Below are 18,356 nucleotides of genomic sequence, written 5' to 3'. Positions count from 1 at the left end.
ATTTTGACCAAATGGATATTTGACCGCTCGTGAGCACGTGCAGAATGTTTAGATAATTTTGCCTTTTCAGTAGGTGGGATTTCAGGGCCGGCGGGTGTTTCATCTGTCTCTGTGCTCTCGCTATGCCCGGACTCAGCCTCACATTGCTTAAAGTGCCATCGACAGGACATGCTTCAAGCGCTTTTTCCAGGGGTGGGCAGGGGTTCCCGCTAATGCCCACCCTTCCCCTTGCACTGCCCCTGATGGTGACGAGGGGCACACCGCGGTGGTTCTGGTTAGGGAGGATGGGATCTGGTGAACAGAGAGAGGCCACCTTGCCCCTGAAAGAATCAACTCTCCTGTTGGGAAATGACCTTTGGGGCTCTTTCCCCGGATCTTCTGACTGCAGAGGCCAGTACTCTTTTGGGTGTAGGGCCCTGAGCAGCTCTTGGCAAATGTGATATGGGCAGAGGGGATGCTGCATAGAACTTGATACTTTGAGAAAGATGAAATGCTGCCTGCTTCTTATACTCTCACCTCTTCAGGCCCTAAGCTTAACTCAGTTCAACACCCCCTGCCCCCTGCCAGGCCATACTTCTGCCTAGTAATGATGCCAGTGGTACCTGAAGACTCACTCAGGCTAGGTTCACTTCGGCATCAAAAGTCACTGTAGGGCACAGGGCTTCCTTTCACCTGTACGCTATTCCTGGGGCCCAAACACCGCAGTTGTCCTTTCTTGATTGTAAGGATCTCCCCCAGACTGCCGGTCTGGGTCTCACCCTCACCGCTTAGTTGGCCTTCCTGGCGCTGGTGAGTCTTGGCGCCCAGAAAGCCGAAAGCAACAGCCATCCTGATGCTGCCACTCTCCGTCCCTCTGCTGCAGATTGAAGCTATATCCAGTAGCTTATCTCCACTGTGGGCTATCATGGTTTGCGGGAGAGGAGGGGTGAGCGTCGCTGCCTGCTGCAGCTGTCTCCTTTTGAATCAGCTACCCCCGCTCCCCAGGTGCCAAAATAGCTCGCTGGGTTGAGAACGCTCCCCATCTCTACCTCTCCCGCCCATTGCAGCGCTGGTAGCAGCTTTCCAACGAGCCTTTTGTTGCGGAAGCTCTAAATCCATGGTAGGGAAATTACCAAGAGACCCTTCCACCGTCTGCCCTCCCTCCCCTTGCTCCGTCTCTTTCTTTCCTTCCTTTGTCTCCTTCCGTAGCTAGGGTCAGAATCCCTAGCCAGACTGAGAACATGGTTGCTATTCCAGGACCCAGATGCCAATATGTGGCAGCATCTGGCTTATTGGCAAGCGTCGCCAGCAGTTGTGCTGGCTGTGTCTAGGCCTGTCATGTGGCTGAGCCTGCTAATGGGGGCCCTGTCACAAAATGGAGTTTCTTTGAGAATATGGTCTCAACCAACGAGCCCACCAGAAAGCAGTGAGCTGTACTGAGAGGACATGAATTATTGGACAGGGTGACTGCCTACTGTAGCTTTGATGCTGATCCTGGACCGTTCCGCAGAAATCCCTGTTTTATGTTGTTGGAGTCTGCTCCTCTTGTAACCTTAACTTCTTCCTGTTAGTGTTTCAGGTGCCTTAAGGCATGGAGCTCCTTGAAAGAGAAACACAAATCACGAAAAACGTTGAGATAAAATCCTGCTCCTCAGAGGCGCCTGTTTGGCACGGGGAGCGCATGATAACAGCTTGCTTTAGAAAGGTGACATTTCTGCTGAAGGCTGAATAATAAAAAATGCATTTTTAAAAACTCAGCTCTTCTGTGTCTTCTGACGGTTGACTTTTGAAGTGAAGGCCATTTCTTCAATGTGAAGGGTCAGTTTCCAGGCTAGCCTCTCCAACCCCCAAACAAGGGCCTATTAACTCTTGTCATCACTGATGAGACTGAGGAACTTTTAAAGTTAATTATCACATAATAGGGCTGTTAGTACTTTTTTCCAAGGTGCAAACACAGAGTGCTCAGAATGTGTCAAGCACTGTCGGAGGCTTTGAGGGGCAGAGACAGATGAAGAGCATGTGATTCCTGCCCCCGTGATGCAGGTCGTTGGTGACCAGAGTGCATATACCTCCATTATATTCTTTCTTCCCTACAGCCTGTACAGTTGGACAGGGCGGGTGATATGCTTGTGTTTTACAAATGGAGAAACTCAAATCCCAAGAAGTTGATTTGCCCCAGTTGGCGTGACAAGCTAATAAGAGCTGTGATTGGAAACTAAGTAGTTGTAGTTCTGCTTCATTGAGTGGATGTGTATTGCATTCTCAGGTTACGAACTCCGAAAGGCAGAAGCTGTGTCTTTAACTTTTTGCAAACTGCCCCCAATTAGCAGCCTCCACTCAACGCATGACCCCCTTTCTATACATCTCTCCCAGACACACACACACACAAATATATATATGTGTATATATATATATATATATATATATACACATATATATTTATTTATATATAATATATATTATATTTATATATATATGTATATATATATATAAATGATGTATGTATGTATGTATTTATGTATAAATACAGGGGCTCTTTACAAACTGAAGCCAAGTTTTCCCTGTGACTTGCTGAAAGGAAGGAACCAAAAGGAAGAACATAGCAAAAATCAGCTTGAATTAAAAGATGATAATGATCCTGGGAAGATGGTGGTGGTAATGGCAGTAGCCTACCACCTACACAATCCCACATAAAAACATACAGAGACATGTAGTAAAATCAAAATTGATAGACCGCCTCTACAACAAAACCAGGTGACAGGATGCCACAAATCTCAAAATGCAAGTATTTGGGGACAAAATACCAGTAACCATAAGACTTGCATGAGATGGGCATCTGTGTGGGAGACAAAAAGAAGCCACAGTATAGCTCTTCACTGTGTCTGAGAACAGCACCCCAAATAGCCAACCCCAAATAGTTTCACTAGGAAACTCAGACAAATATGAGAACAGCAGCTGAAGGTGAACGCATGTTGCCTGTTCTAATACCCACTGAGCGCAAAGGGCTTGTAATAAGGGATTAAAGGCGCCGGCCCTTTGAACCCTCAAAATTGACCAGCCAGAGCTGCCTTCTAGTACCGGGCCCTTCACTGGGAAGTTACTGGGAATGGTATTAAAATTGAACTGGGTAGGGGCAAGAGAAAGGCCCAATTCAAAGGAAGGGAAGAACAGCCAGGAAATTTCAAAGCAATGTGTCATTTTTTTTTTTTTTTAACAGTTCATACAAACAACAGAAGAGGGAGCTCTGTGAAGTTAGAGCTTTTTAAAAAATTTAGCTTGATTCATTCTCATAGTTTAGGAAAACTAATTTCACATTAAAAATGCACAACAGAAGAGAATCAACATCAAGTCCCATGCAAAGTTATTAGAAGGAGAATTAGGATTAGAATAATATTCTTATGAACAGTGAAAATATCCCAGGGGTGCCTGGGTGGCTCAGTCGATTGAGAGTCCGACTGTGGATTTCGGCTCAGGTGATGATCTCACAATTCATGGGATCAAGCCCCATGTCGGGCTCTGAGCCGACTGTGTGGAGTCTGCTAGGGATGGGATTCCTGCTTGGGATGGGTTCTCTCTCTCCCTCTGGCTCTCTGCCCCTCCCCCACTCACATGCTTGTTCTCTGTCTCAAAATAAATAAATGAACTTTTAAAAGTAATTCCAGAAATATGTGCTTACAAAATAGACCAAAATTAATTTACTACTCCAAAATGAACTGAAGGACATTAAGAAAGTTAAATAAGACATGAAAGAATAACCCAAGTTGTAATTAGAAAATTCAGAAATGAGGTGGTAACTCGGGAGGGAATGAGAAATAAAAGAAAAAATTATTTTAGAAACGAAGACTAAACTAGAAAGGCCATAAGAGTGAATGAACACAACAGATAATGACTTAAGAGAAATGTGATAGGAAAACAACTTTTTAATTGAAGGCTTAAAATTTTTTTCAGGTTCACAGAAAAACTAAGGGGAAGGTACAGAGATTGCCCTTATGCCCTTTGCCCTGCATGTGCACAGCCTCCCCCATTATCAGTATAGCCCACCAGAGGGGTACCTTTGTTAAAATTGGTGAACCTACTTTGCCACTTTGTCATAATCACCCCAAGTCCATAGTTTGTATTATGGTTCACTCTTGGTGTGGTACGTGCCTACCAGTTTGGACGAATGTGTAATGACATGTACCCATCGTTATGGTATAAAGACTATTTTCATTACTCAAAAAATCCTCTGTGCTCTGCCTGCTCATTCTTCCCCACCCACATCTCACCTCTCCCCCCATCCACGCCACACCTGGTAACCACTGAATTTTACCATCTCCATGGTTTTTCTTTTTCCAGAATTTCACATAGTTGGAATTATATATTATGTAGCCTTTTCAGATTGACACCTTTCTCCTAGTAATTTGCTTCCTCCACATCTTCAGGGCTTGGAAGCTCATTTCTTCTTAAGTGCTGAGTAATATTCCATTGTCTGGATGTGCTACAGTTTATCGATCCATTCACCTACTGAGGGTCATCCTGGATACCACCAAGTTTTCCGATTATGAATAAAGCTATAAACATCTGTGTGCACGTTTTTGTGTGGACATAAGTTTTCAACTCCCTTGAGTAAGTAAAAGGGAGCACTATCGCTGGATTGTATGGAAGAGTATGTGTAGGTAAGAAGCTGTCGAACGGTCTTCCCCAGTGACTATACCATTGGGCATTCCCACCAGCAATAAGGTGATTTCCTGTCGCTCCACATCCTCACCAGCATTTGGTGGTGTTAGTGTCCTAGACTTGGGTCATTCTGACAGGTGTGTGGTGGTATGTCATCGTTTTAATTTGCATTTCCTGATGACCTATGATGTTGGGCATCTTTTCATATACTTATTTGCCATCTGTATATCTTTTTTTGGTGAGATGCCTGTTGAAGTCTTCGGCCCATTTTTTAATTGAGTTCACTTTCTTATTGTTGAGTTTTAAGAGTTCTTTGTGTATTTTGGTGAGCAGTCTTTTTTATCAGATATGTCTTTTGCAAATAGTTTTTCCCAGTCTGTGGCTTGTCTTCTCATTCTCTTGACATTGTCTTTCACAGAGCAGGAGCTTTGCATTTTAGTGAAGTTAAGTTTATCAATTACTTCTTTCATGGATTGTGCTTTTGGTGTTGTAAACTGAAGTCATTGCCATACCCAAGGTCATCTAGGTTTCTTTTCCTATGTTGTACTCTAGGAGTTTTATAGTTTGTATTTTACATTTAGGTCTGTGATCCATCTTTAGTTAGTTTTTGTAAAGGATATAAACTCTATGTCTAGATTTTTCTTTTTTTCCCCCTTCCTCCCTTCCTTCCTCTCTCCCTTCCTCCCTCCTCTCTTCCTCTTTCTCTCTTTCATGCAGATGTCGAGTTGTTCTAGCACTATTTGTTGAAAAAACTATCCTTTCTCCATTCTATTGCCTTGGTTCCTTTGTCAAAAATCGGTTGACTTATTTACATGGTTCTATTTCTGGGCTGTGTGTTCCGTTCCATTCATCTATTTGTTCATTTGACACCACCGTGTTGTCTTGATTACTGTAACTTCATACTAAGGCTTCAAGTGGTCTAATGTTGTTGTTCTTCAATATTGTGTTCACTATTCTGTGTATTTTGCCCATCCCTATAAACTTTAGAATCACTTTGTTGATATCCACAAAAATAACTTGCTGAGATTTTGATCAGGGTTGCATTGAATCTACAGATCAGTGTGGGGAGAATGGACACCTTGACAGTATTGAGCTTTCCTATCCATGAATATGGAATGTCTTTCCATTTATTTATTTATTTATTTGATTTCATTCATTAGAGTTTTCCTTACATAGATATTGTGCTTTTTTTGTTCAGTTTATACTTAAGTATTTAATTTGGGGGGGGGGTGCTAATATAAATGTTATTGTGTTTTTAATTTCAAATTCTACTTACTCCTGCTGGTATATAGGAAATTGTGTCCTGAAACCTTGCTGTAGTTATTAGTTCCAAGAGACTTTTGGTGATTTTTTCAAATTTTTAAAATAGATGCCCATGTCATTTGTGAACAAATAGTTTTATTTCTTCCTGTCTCAACTGAACTTTTGTTTCTTTTTCTTGTATTATTGCATTAGCTAGAACTTCCAGTATGATGTTGAGAGGAGTGATGAGACATCCTTACCTTGTACCTGATCTTAGCTGGAAAGCTTTGAATTTCTCACTATTAAGTATAATGTTAGCTGTAGGTTTTTTGTAAATGTTCACTATCAAGCTGAGGATTCTTCCCCTCAATTCCTACTTCACTAAGACTTTTTATTATGAATTTTGTCCACATTTACTGATATGATTGTATCGTTGTTATATCATTGTGATTTTTCTTTTTTAACCTGTTGATGTGATGGATTCATTAGTTTATTTTTGAATGTTAACTTGCATACCTGGAATAAATCTCATTTGGACATGGTGTATAAGTATTTATATACATTTTTGAGATGCATTTTCTATTATTTTGTTGAGAAGTTTTGTATCTATGTTCATGAGAGATATTGGTCTGTAATTATTGGAATATCTTTGTCTGGTTTTGTTATTAGAATAATGCTGGCCTCATAGAACGAGTTGGGAAGTATTCCCTCTGCTTCTGTATTCTGGAAGAGATTACAGGTAATTGGTACAATTTCTTCCTAATTGTTTGATAGAATTCACCAGTGAACCCATTTGGGCCTAGTGCTTTCTGTTTCAGAAGTCTATTAATTACTGATTATTATTGATTCAATTTATTTAATAGATATAGGCCTATTCAGATTATCTAGTTTTTCTTGTATGAATTTTGGCAAGTTGTGTCTTTCAAGGAATTGGTCCATTTTCATCTAGGTTGTCAAATTTGTGGGCATAGGGTTGTTCATAGTATACCTTTATTATCCTTTAAATGTTTATAAGGTCTGTAGTGATATCCCCTTTTTCATTTCTGATACTAGTAATTTTTGTCTTCTCTCTTTTTGTCTGGTGAGATGCTTCCAGATTTTATTGATCTTTTCAAAGAATCAGGTTTTATTTTAATTTTTTTTTTCTGTTAGCTTCCTGTTTTCAATGTCATTGATTTCTGCTCTAATTTTTATTATTTACTTGAGCTTACTTTGGATTTAATTTGCTATTCTTTTTATAGTTTCCTAAGATAGAAAGTTAGATGATCGTTTTTAGATCATATATGCATCCAATGTTGTAAATTGTTTCTAAGTACTTTCACTGCATCCCACAAATTTTGGCTAAGTTGTATTTTCATTTAGTTCAAAATATTTTAAAATTTCTTTTGGGATATCTTCTTTGACCCATGAGTTATTTAGAAATGTTTTTTGTTTGTTTAATGTCCATGTATTTTGAGATTGTCCAATCATCTCTTGTTACTGATTTAATTAATATTTATATTATAGGGGTGCCTGGGTGGCTTAGTCAGTTAAGCGTCTGCCTTCAGCTCAAGGTCATGATCTCAGAGTTCGTGAGTTTGAGCCCCGCATCTGGCTCTGTGCTGACAGCTCAGAGCCTGCAGCCTGTTTCAGATTCTGTGTCTCCCTCTCTCTGCCCCTCCCCTGCTCACACTCTGTCTCTCTCTCTCTCTCTCTCTCTCCAAAATAAATAAACATTAAAAAATTAAAAATATATATGTTTATATTATATATTTTATGTCATCTTTATATTTATTTAATTTTATTGTGGTTTGAAAGCAGATATATGATTTCTGTCTCTTAAATTTGTTTTATTGCCAGGAATGTGGTCTATCTTGGTGAATGTTCCATGTGAGTTTGAGAAGGATATATATTCTGCTGTTCTTGGATGAAGTAGTCTATAGATGTCAATTATATCCAGTTGTTTGATGGTGGTGTTGAGTTCAACTTTGTCTTTACTAATTTTCTGCCAGCTGGTTCTGATAGAGGGATGTCAAACCCTGCAACTATGTTAGTGGATTCATCTGTTTCTCTTTGCAATTCTATTAGTTTTTGCCTCACATAGTTTGACGCTCTGTTTTTAGGCACATACACATTAAAGATTATAACATCTTCTTGGAGAATTTACCTCTTTATGATTATGTAATGCCTCTGTTTATCTCTGATAACTTTTCTTTTTTTGAAATCTGCTTTATCTGAAATTAATATGGCTACTCCTTTCTTTTCATTTATTAAAAAAAATTTTTTTAAAACATTTATTTACTATTGAGAGACAGAGAGAGACTGAGCATGAGCACGGGAGGGGCAGAGAGAGGAGGAGACACAGAGTCTGAAGCAGGCTCCAGGCTCTGAGCTGTCAGGACAGAGCCCGATGTGGGGCTTGTACTCAAACTGCAAGATCATGACCTGAGCCTAAGTCATCCGCTTAACCAACTGAGCTATTCAGGTGCCCCTCCTTCTTTCTTTTAATTAGTGTTGACATGGTTTATTTTTCTCTGACCACTTAATTTTAATTTATATGTGTCTTTGTGTTTAAAGCGGGTTTCTTGTAGACAGCATATAGTTTGTTCTTGTTTTTGTGATTGACTCTGATAATCTTTTAATTAGGGCATTTAGATTATTGATGTAATCGGATTAATGTCTATCATATTCATTACTCTTTTCTATTTGTTGCCCTTGTCCTTTGTTCCTATTTTGGTCTTCTGGTCTTTTTCTGCCTGTTGTTTTAATTCAGCATTTTATGCAATTTTAATCTCTCTCCTTTCTTAGCATATTGGTCTTCCCTTCCCTTCCCTCCCCTTCCCTCCCCTTCTCTCCCTTCCCTTCCCTTCCTCTCTTTCTCTTTTTTAGTGATTGCCCTAGAGTTTGCAATGTACATTTTCAGCTAATTCAAGTCTACTTATATATATATATTATATCACTTCAGATAGTCTGAGTACTTCCTCTGTCCCTTGTATCATTGCTGTCATTCATTTTACTTATATAAGCGTACACACACACACACACACACACACACATCTATATACACACATAATTGAATATGTTGTTGGTATTATTTTGAATAAATTGTCTGTTAGAATCAGTCAAGAATTAAAAAATGAAGGTTTTTCAATTATTCCTACTTAGTTGCTTTCTGTTACTTTTTGTGAATCTGAGTTTCTGACCTATGTTATTTCCCTTTCCTCTAAAGAACTTTTAACATTTCTTGCAAGGCAGGTCTATAGGCAGAAAATTTCCTCAATATCTCTTTGTGAAAAGGTCTTTTTTTTTTCTTCTTCTTCACTTTTGAATGTTAGTTTCTCAAGGTTCAGAATTCTATGTTGGTGTTTTTTTTTTTTTTCTCTCAATATTTTAAATATTCCACTCTGTTCTCTTCTTGCTTGAATAGTTTTTTTTTTTAATTTAAAAGATTTTTTTTTAAGTTTATTTATTTTGAGAGAGACAGAGCAAGCAGGGGAGAGTCAGAGAGAGAGGGAGAGAGAGAATTCCAAGCAGGCTCCTCACAGCCAGCACAGAGCCTGATGTGGGGCTCAAACACACAAACCGTGAGATAATGACCTGTGCCAAAAACCAAGAATCGGACACTTAACCAACTGAGCCACCCAGTGCCCTTGCTTGAATGGTTTCTTAGGAGAAGTTGGATATGATTCTTACCTTTGTTCTTCCATAGGAAGGTATTCTTTTACATAGCCTTCTTTCAGAGTTTTTCCTTGATCTTTTCTCTGGTTTAAAATGGTATATGTAGGTGTAGTATTTTGGTTTGGTTTGGTTTAGTTTGTGTTTTTTTGCATTTTTTCTGCTTGGTGTTGTCTGAGCTTCCTGGATCTGTGGTTTGATGTCTGACATTAATTTGGGGAGATTCTCCATAATTATTGTTTCAAAGATTTTTTTTCTTTTCCTTCTCCTTCTGGTGTTCTCATTACATGTGTATCACACCTTTTGTATTTGCCCCACAGTCCTTGGATATTCTGGTTTTCTCAATATTTATTCTCTTTCCTTTTCAGTTTTCAAGGATTTTATTGATATATCCTCTAGCTCAGAGGTTTTTTTACTCAGTGATGTCCAGTCTACTACTAAGCCCTTCAAACGTATTCTTCATTTCTGTTAACGGTGGTTTTTATTTATGTTTTTTGTTTCTTGTTTTTATCTCCAGCATTTCTTTTTGCTTCTTTCTTAGGATTTCCATCTCTCTGCTTACATTGCCCATCTGTTCTTATGTACTGTCTACTTTATCCATTAAAGCCCTTACTGAATTAATCATAGTTGCTTTAAATTCCCAATATGATAGCTCCAACATCCCTGCTATGTCTAGTTCTGGTGTTTTCTCTGTGTCTTCGAGTTGTGTTTTTTGCCTTCGGGTAGTCCCTGTAATGTTTTTCATGATAGCTGGACATGAAGTACTGGATAAAATGACTGGCTATGAATAGGCCTTTAGTAGTGTAATGGTGAGGTGTGAGGTATGAGCAAGTATTCTATAGTCCTACAATGAAATCTCACTCTTTCAGTGAGACTGTGCCTCTGGACTGTGAACTTCACAAGAGTTTCTCAGTTTTTTTCAACCTCTCTAGGTAGGACAGGATGGCTAGAGTGGACTGGAGTTGAATATTTCCCTTCTCCCACATAGAAGGCTAGAGGTCATTGGGGTTGGGTATTTCCCTTCTCCAGGTCAGTTGGCTCTGATAATACCCCAGCAGGTTAGGCTCTGGTTAACTAGTTTCCCCTGAAGGGCAGGTCTTGTTAAGAAGGACAGAGTGCTCTGGCGTATTTCAAAATGATTTATTTCCTCCTCCCTTGCTAGAAGCACAGAAGTACAAGGGGATTTTTCTCCAGTATTTACTGTGGGAACTCGGTCAAGTTGCTGGAAGTATATTTCACAATGTTATGGAATATTGTTACTGAATCCCCTGGGGTTTTTAACTCTCAGACCTGTTTTCACTGAGCCTCCATCAGTTTGTCAATTACAGTTTAGGTTTTCCTATTCTGGTATTGTTCCCACAGTGTTTTACACTTGTAAGCCTCTCTCTGGTAACCTATGACTTCACTTGTCTTTCTTTTCAGTCTGGGGGCATCAGGTTGCCTTGTGTACCATCCACTCTCTTACAGATTCCAAAAGAGTTGTTGGTTTTCCAGTCTGTTCAGAATTGTTATTCGGATGGAGTGGTAATTTCTAAGATACTTACATGCAGAACTGGAAACTAGAAGTCAGAACATTTTTAAAAATAAAAAAATTGAGAAAGAGGGGCGCCTGGGTGGCTCAGTCAGTTAAGCATCTGACTTTAGCTCAGGTCACGATCTCATGGTTTGTGAGTTTGAGCCCTGTGTTGGGCTCTGTGCTAACAGCTCAGAGCCTAGAGCCTGCTTCAATTTCGGTGTCTGCTCTTCTCTCTGCTCCTCCCATGCTCATGCTCTGTCTCTCTCTGCCTCTCAATAAAAAATTAACATTAATTTTTTTAATTAAGAAAGAGATAAAAAGGATTAAAGAGAAAGTGGTGTATATTGAAGTAGGCAAAGAAGATCAAACATATGGTTGTTGGAGATCACAAAGAAAACCAAAGCAAGGCAACTGAACTGTAAAGATGAATTCAAGAAAACTTTTTTGAAATTAAAAAAAAATTGAAGTTACATGGAAAGAGCACACTGCATACCTGAGAATGTTGGCAATATGATTAACACAGAAAAAAAATGAGCTTCTAGAATAAAAAGTGCACATGACTTACAAGAGAGAAAAGTTAGCTTATAATTACACTTCTCAACAGCAGTGCTTTATTGAGGAGAGAAAAATGAAACAACATATTTAAAGTAAGGAAAAAAAACGTGAGTGAAGGATTTTATACCCAGCAAAACTGACTCTAAGAATAAAGGGCACAAATAGTTATCAACATGCAAACATTCAGGGAATATTGTTCCCATGAGCTCTTCCTGAGGAATCTAGTAGAGAATGTATTGTAAATGACTGAAACAATGAGAAAGACACCAACATAAGAACTTACACATTAAATAGTGTCCTGGACCATGGGGGAGAGTATAGTGTGCAATGGCTACATGGTCTCAATGTGTAGATGTAATAAACTTTTATTTTAATGGGGAAAGTAGGAAGGTATATGCAAAAACACTTAAATGTTTTTGAGAATCATATTGGTGGTGATATTAGTATTGTCATTCTGAGATTGTTGCTGTGCAATGTCAGAACAGTAATGTTGGGATGTTTTAATTCTGTTGTTCCCTCTGCTTTTAAGAACCCAAGTTCTCAGAATGCAAGACAGGAGATTCCACTGTTATAGAGTGGTTAAGTAAAAACTCCATAGTATTGAATCTGCACAGAAAGTACAATATACATTTATGAAATGTTTTTATCTTTGAATCATAATATTTCATAGTTCATTCTGCTGAAAAGTTCTAGAAACAATGTCTAATTTAGCAAAGAGCATCCCCAACACCCAGATTGTGGTTTTGAAACACTCATTTCTCTGTAAAAGAAATTAGGGCTTCTTGGAGAAATAAGTCTAGGGCAGGAAGTCTATAAAATGAAGTTGGGACATGTTAGTTAACAAGGAAACTATCAAAGACTTCTGAGGTCATGTCAGAAGGACTCAGCCTCCTACTGGTCAAAGATGGGACAGTTTGACCTTCAGTAATGATAAGAATTGAAACCTGTCATGTATGTTTAAATTCATGATTTGATAATGATATTAGAGAGAATTGATCATTGGGGCACCTGGGTGGCTCAGTCAGTTAAGTGTCTGACTCTTAGTTTCATTTCAGGTTATGTTCTCACGTTTGTGAGTTTGAGCTCTGCGTCAGGCTCTGTGCTGACAGTGCAGAACCTGCTTGGGATTCTCTCTTTCCCTCTCTGCTCTCCCCTGCTGGCTCTCTCTGTCTCTCTCTCAAAATAAATAAACTTAAAAAAAAAAAAAAAAGAACTGATCACCTTCAGGAAAGGTAAACCAATTCATATCTTGAAAACTGGGAAATAAAAGGAAAGAATTAAGCATTTACCCTGGTTTTTATATGAACTGTGCCACTTGGTATACAAATAGTAAATTAAGGGCACAGTATCTTATAAAACTATTCTAATTACAAAATGAAAAAGAAATGATAGAATATCACCATTTTGCAACCCCCGCTGGACAGATACAGGCATTCAGCATCAATAGTGGCACAGATTAAAAACCGAAAGATAACCAGACATTATGTGCCTTCTGTAGTATTGCTGGACACTACCTATAGTCTTGCTAAAGAGTTGTAACCTGGTCTGATCCTTAAGTGGACTGAGCTTCCAATTTGCAGGAAATGCAGGAGACAGGAACTTGTTGAACTTCATTGTGAGCAGGCAGTCAGCAACATCAAGACACTGGGAAATTATAGGTCAAACTGCCCAAATTCTTCCACAAATGATTTGTAAAGAAATGGAAGGGGTGGAGGACAAATTCTGTGGATTAAAAGAGAATTAAACGATAGTAAAATTGGGGGGCACCTGGGTAGCTCAGTTGGTTGAGCGTCTGACTTTGGCTCAGGTCATGATCTCGAGCCCTGTATCGACAGCCCTGCTGTCAGCACACAGCCTGGAACCTGCTTCAGATTCTGTGTCCCTCTCTCACTCCCCCTCCCCCGTTCATGTTCTGTCTCTTTCAAATATACATAAACATTAAAAAAATTTTTTTAAAAGATACTAAAAGTTTTAAGAAGGGCAAGACTAAACAATAGTGTCTACTGATGCACGTTTGGATTTGGGTGATAAAATGATTTTTAAGAAGTGACAACTATCATGGACAATTGTTACTTTGAGGGAAGAGGGGTTATGATTGGGGCACACGGAGGAACTTCTGGGGTGGCTGTCTATATAATATCTATATATTATATATGTAGTGAAAAAAGATAAAAGAAGATGTTGGTGCTGGTTACCTGGTCCTTTTACTAGATACGGATTCCTACAGAGCTACTGCTAGCCTTTATTTGTCTTTGTGCAATTTAGAAAAAGGCAGACTTTCTTCAAGTCATTGACTCCTAGTGGCCAGTAAACACAAAAGTCTACAATGCCTATGAAAGGAACTGTGCCTTTGAGCAGTGTACAGCTTGCACAACTTTATGAAATGGCCTTTGTCTATGTTGGTTCAAGCTCATCTCCATTTGGTGTTTATTAAGGAAAGGAATTTATTTTTTGCAAGCACCATTTTGTTCTTTGAAAAATTTTACCTGAATGTACTTTAGCAATCCAGTGGGATAGAGAAAGTGCTTATTCTCACTAATATTTCGCTTGCCCATTTTAGCATACAGTATCACTCAGGTAGAAGTAAGTACTTCCTGAGATATTGTGTAATATTAGAAACATTTAAGGGGGCACCTGGGTGGCTCGGTCAGTTAAGCGTCCGACTTCGGCTCAGGTCATGATCTCATGGCTGGTGGGTTCGAGCGCCGCATCAGGCTCTGTGCCAACAGCTTGGATTCTGTATCTCCCTCTCTCTCTCTCTCTCTCTCTCTCTCTCTCTCTCTGTCTCTCTCTGCCCGTTCCCCACTCACACTCTGTCTCTTAAAAATAAATAAACATTAAAAAATTAAAAAAAAAAAAAGAAATGTTTAAGAAGGCTAGCTAGCTTTGGAGCCAGGAAGTTCTAGAGTGTCATACCTCTGGTGTGGCTAGCACCATTTGGGCTCTAGCCTCCATCTTGGCCGGGTCCAGAACTTCATTCACCATAAATCATCAGGTTCAGGGGAATAGACCCACATTAGGAAAAGTTCAGAAGATTGTGATATAAGTGAAAATGTCTATTTGCTAATTTCCCATAATAATAATAACTGCTAAATAAACGAGAATACTCACGTTAGCTCTGTTCTCCCAATGAGGCAAGTACCTCTGAAGCCAGAAGGTTGTGTGATTTGCAAAGGGAGGTGGATGATCCTAATGGCTGGTGACATTCTCATCACATTCTGATCCACCCATCTCCACTCCAGGGAGATACCTGCCAGCTGGACCAAAACACTTGTGTCAACCGTGTCAGCATCCTACAATAGACACACTTACAGATTCTTGCTGTCCAGCTCACATTTTCCCAGGCTCCGCATAGAGGGAGGAGGGAACACTGGGTCAACCCTAGTGTTTAGGGGCATGACAATTGAAGCCACCAGCTCACCTTACATTACAAAGAATGTCAGGTAAATGAGTCTAGCAGACATGGAGCACCTTCCATGGACTAGAGGAACAAACAGTGGTTTCTGATCTAAAGTAGACAGCCTGGTAAGGCCAGATTTAAACATTCTTTGCCCACTTCTACTATTTGAGAGATATATATGTATCTTTATCTATCTATCTATCTATCTATCTATCTATCTATCTATCTACATATCTATCTGTGTGTGTGTGTGTGTGTGTGTGTGTGTGTGTGTGATTGAATCAGATTGAATCAGAGAAAACATCTTCAGCTTGGCCTGTGTGTGTGTGTGTGTGTGTGTGTGTGATTGAATCAGATTGAATCAGAGAAAGCATCTTGAGCTTGGCCTGTGTCTAAGGTATCCAAAATGCAGATCACTAGGTTTCTGTCAAAATAGTTTTATTGGGTTTCTTTTCTTGGGCTTTTGTGTTACAGGACTGGACTACCCCTGAACCAAATCCATACATGTCATTAGACTGGATCAGATCTATTGGATCCTACTGGATCTACCTTATCAGGCAGAAGCCTGTCCTTCAGTTGTGTACTTAGAGAAACAGTAGTAACTTCCTCTGACGGTGGCAAAGTACTGAGAAGCAGGACTCCTGTCTCTCCACCCTTCCTTTAATGCTGTAGGTCTATGTGATTGGGCTGGGCTGGGGTTTTTGTTTGTTTCTTTTTTTTGGTCTGGCCTAGAACAGGGAACTGTTGCTACTGCTCCCGGTTTCTGGGCTCCTCCTGCTCAGAGCTCAGGTGATTGTGGGGTGTGAGCTCACTGCTGTTCCTCAAGTCCTTCAGCACAGCCACTGTATTGTCTTCTCACATGCCTGGCACCCGGATTGGAAACATAGTATCTAAAATTAACGAGTTCTTTCCGTCCTGGAACTTTGCACTCACCTTTAGAACTCAAACGAGGGCTTGGCGATGACAGAATTAATCTGGGAAATTGGATGCTCCAAAATAAGACTTAAAGACCCCATCCCTTAAATATATTGGACCCGAAATGGAGATGATTATGTATATTTTGGGTTTAAAAGAGTTTTGTAAAGAAAATTTTTGTTGCCACGAGTTTTTAGTTTAATTGCCTGGCAGGGTGGGAAATCCCAACACAACAGCGTGGAACTGGGGCATGAAAAGCAGCAAGTGAGACGGATTTATGAAGCCCATAAATAAAAATGAAACTCATTTCATTGTCCAAATTGAGTGGAAAGGCACAATCTATCCCAATTCCGATAAATGGAAGAATGGGACATACATAGAGGAAAGTTCTTTCCATTTTAATAAGGCAAGATAATGGGTGTGACATAACTGAGGAATTTCAGAAAAAAGGACATTTCATTTTGCCAGATTTGACCAAGGAGGCATGTTACCCGTATCCACTCTAAGGCAGAAAATGCACACTTTCCCAAAAAGAAGTACAATCGACTGCATGTTTAAACAGTGCCCAAATGAGCATTTTTTTTCCTGTAAAGGCAACAGCGGTGAAAAGAATGAGAAGCAAAGGCCAAGGTGGCAGCCACGTTAGGCAGGAGATTTTCCTACTCCTGGAATCTGGGGGCTCGCCAACCTTTTCCTATTCTCTCCTAAGAAGCACATTGGTACTTAACTGTTCTTTGAAGCCTGTTTACTCCTGTACAAATGGATCAGATAAGACTGAGGGTGGGTGCCAACAATGAATAGCTAGATTTTAAAAAAAGGGATGATGTAGAGTGGCTGCAATTTGAGTGGCAGGATATTGGTGCTTTGTGGTTCCCCAGTGAGGTTTGGGCCGCTGTGTGTTTCCTTTGCCACGTTGATTTCCAGCCCCACCTTCTCTGATGTGTCAACTCAGCCTATTCCCTTTCCAATTAAATGCCTGGGTTCTTTAGATTTTTCTTTGTAGTTCTTTGCTCATCCATTATCTGTCTATTTCTGGGCAAGTATACAAGTTGGTATAAATTACACGTGCAGTCACTAGCCATGAAACTAGATAGAAGCCAACGGGCTTGTAAGGGGAAAAAACCCAGGCATGACCTTGTTGTCTTTGATGTGGATCTAAAGGCTCACTTGTCATTCATCTTTTTAAAATGTTTATTTATTTACTTTTGAGGGTGGGGAGAGAGAGAGTAGGGGGAGGGGCAGGGAGGGAGGGAGACAGAATCCTGTGCTGTCAGCACAGAGCCCAGGCATGAACCCACGAACCGTGAGATCATGACCTGAGCCGAAGTCAAGAGTCTGATGCTTAACAGACTGAGCTGCCCGGGCGCCCCAAGGCTCACTTGTCATTCATCTAATTTAATAAACATTTTGAACACTTGTCTTGTACTACTTACCCTGCTGGGCACTGTACATGGTTTAAAGATAAGTTAGGCCTGTTCCTCTCCACAGTGATCCCACAACAAATGGCAGTTTTTACTTCTTCCCTCAGTCTCATCAGCACCCCCCGATACATTCAACCTAGAAAAAAAAATGGCACGCTTACTTTGCAGATGTGGCTTCCAGACAAGTTCTCTAAGCCCCTTCCAGGTGGATTCCTCCTGAAACCTGCCTTATGTAGAAATTCTGAAGCTACCACAGGCTCCGGAGGAGTAGACACCAAAAATGCCCTCTGGCGCTGAAGGGTCATATACCCAAACCATCTCTTCATCTCTTTATTCACACAGAAAATAAGGAGCTTAAACTGAGGTTAAGAAGAGTAGATTTCATCCCACTTCTTGCTGTGAATTTCTGGAAGCATCCTGCCACCTTTTTGCACGTTGAGGAGAATCCACCCTTGTCTGGGAGATGATGCAGTCTCCTCTTGGGCCTCCTCCCACCCTTTAGCTTTAAGAATCCACTCTACAGCAGGGCGTCTGGGTGGCTCAGTTGGCTAAGCGTCTGATCTGGGCTCAGGTCACGATCTCACAGTTTGTGAATTCGAGCTCCGCATCAGGCTCCATGCTGACCGCAGGGAGCCTGCTTGGGATTCTCTCTCTCTCTGTCTACCCCTCCCCACTCATGCTTTCTCTCTCTCTCTCTCTCTCTCTCTCTCTCTCTCTCAAAATAAATAAATAAATAAACTTAAAAAAAAAAAAAGAATTGACTCTACAGCAACTTACCCAAATTGATTTAAAACCTGTCCAGTATGGACTCCTGGAGTCAGTCTTTCTTGTTTGGTGTTCTACCCTTGGATCATTAAAGACCGTGACTGTGAAGAGCTTCTCACATGTTGAGAACTTGACTAAATAAGCAAAACATGGGTCGGTGAATGGGGGAGAAGTCTGCTCTGAAAATTGGAGTCCCGAGAGACCGAAGTCAGCACATTTGCAGCATCGTGTCGGGGAGAGGCACTGTGCAGAG

The 18,356-nt window shown here is 40.2% G+C and overlaps 1 protein-coding gene across 16 annotated transcripts in view; it reads left to right on the top strand.

Annotated features, from left to right (window-relative positions):
- Positions 1 to 18,356, top strand: part of RPS6KC1 (ribosomal protein S6 kinase C1) — a 317,520-nt gene that overhangs the window by 185,722 nt on the left and 113,442 nt on the right. Inside the window, exon 16 of one of the 16 annotated variants that reach the window (XM_042976417.1) lies at positions 3,928 to 3,959. The exons of 13 other annotated variants lie outside the window; for them this stretch is intronic. In XM_042976417.1, the coding sequence (XP_042832351.1) occupies positions 3,928 to 3,944 (17 nt within the window). In that variant the 3' untranslated portion in view covers positions 3,945 to 3,959. Of the gene's footprint in view, positions 1 to 1,550; positions 1,705 to 3,927; positions 3,960 to 18,356 lie in introns of those variants that run through there. 2 more of the 16 variants (XM_042976414.1, XM_042976416.1) reach the window with 2 other exon arrangements.

Source organism: Panthera tigris, chromosome F3 (assembly GCF_018350195.1).
Source record: "Panthera tigris isolate Pti1 chromosome F3, P.tigris_Pti1_mat1.1, whole genome shotgun sequence".
NCBI lineage: Eukaryota > Metazoa > Chordata > Mammalia > Carnivora > Felidae > Panthera > Panthera tigris.
This window is presented reverse-complemented; position numbering and strand designations above follow the sequence as displayed.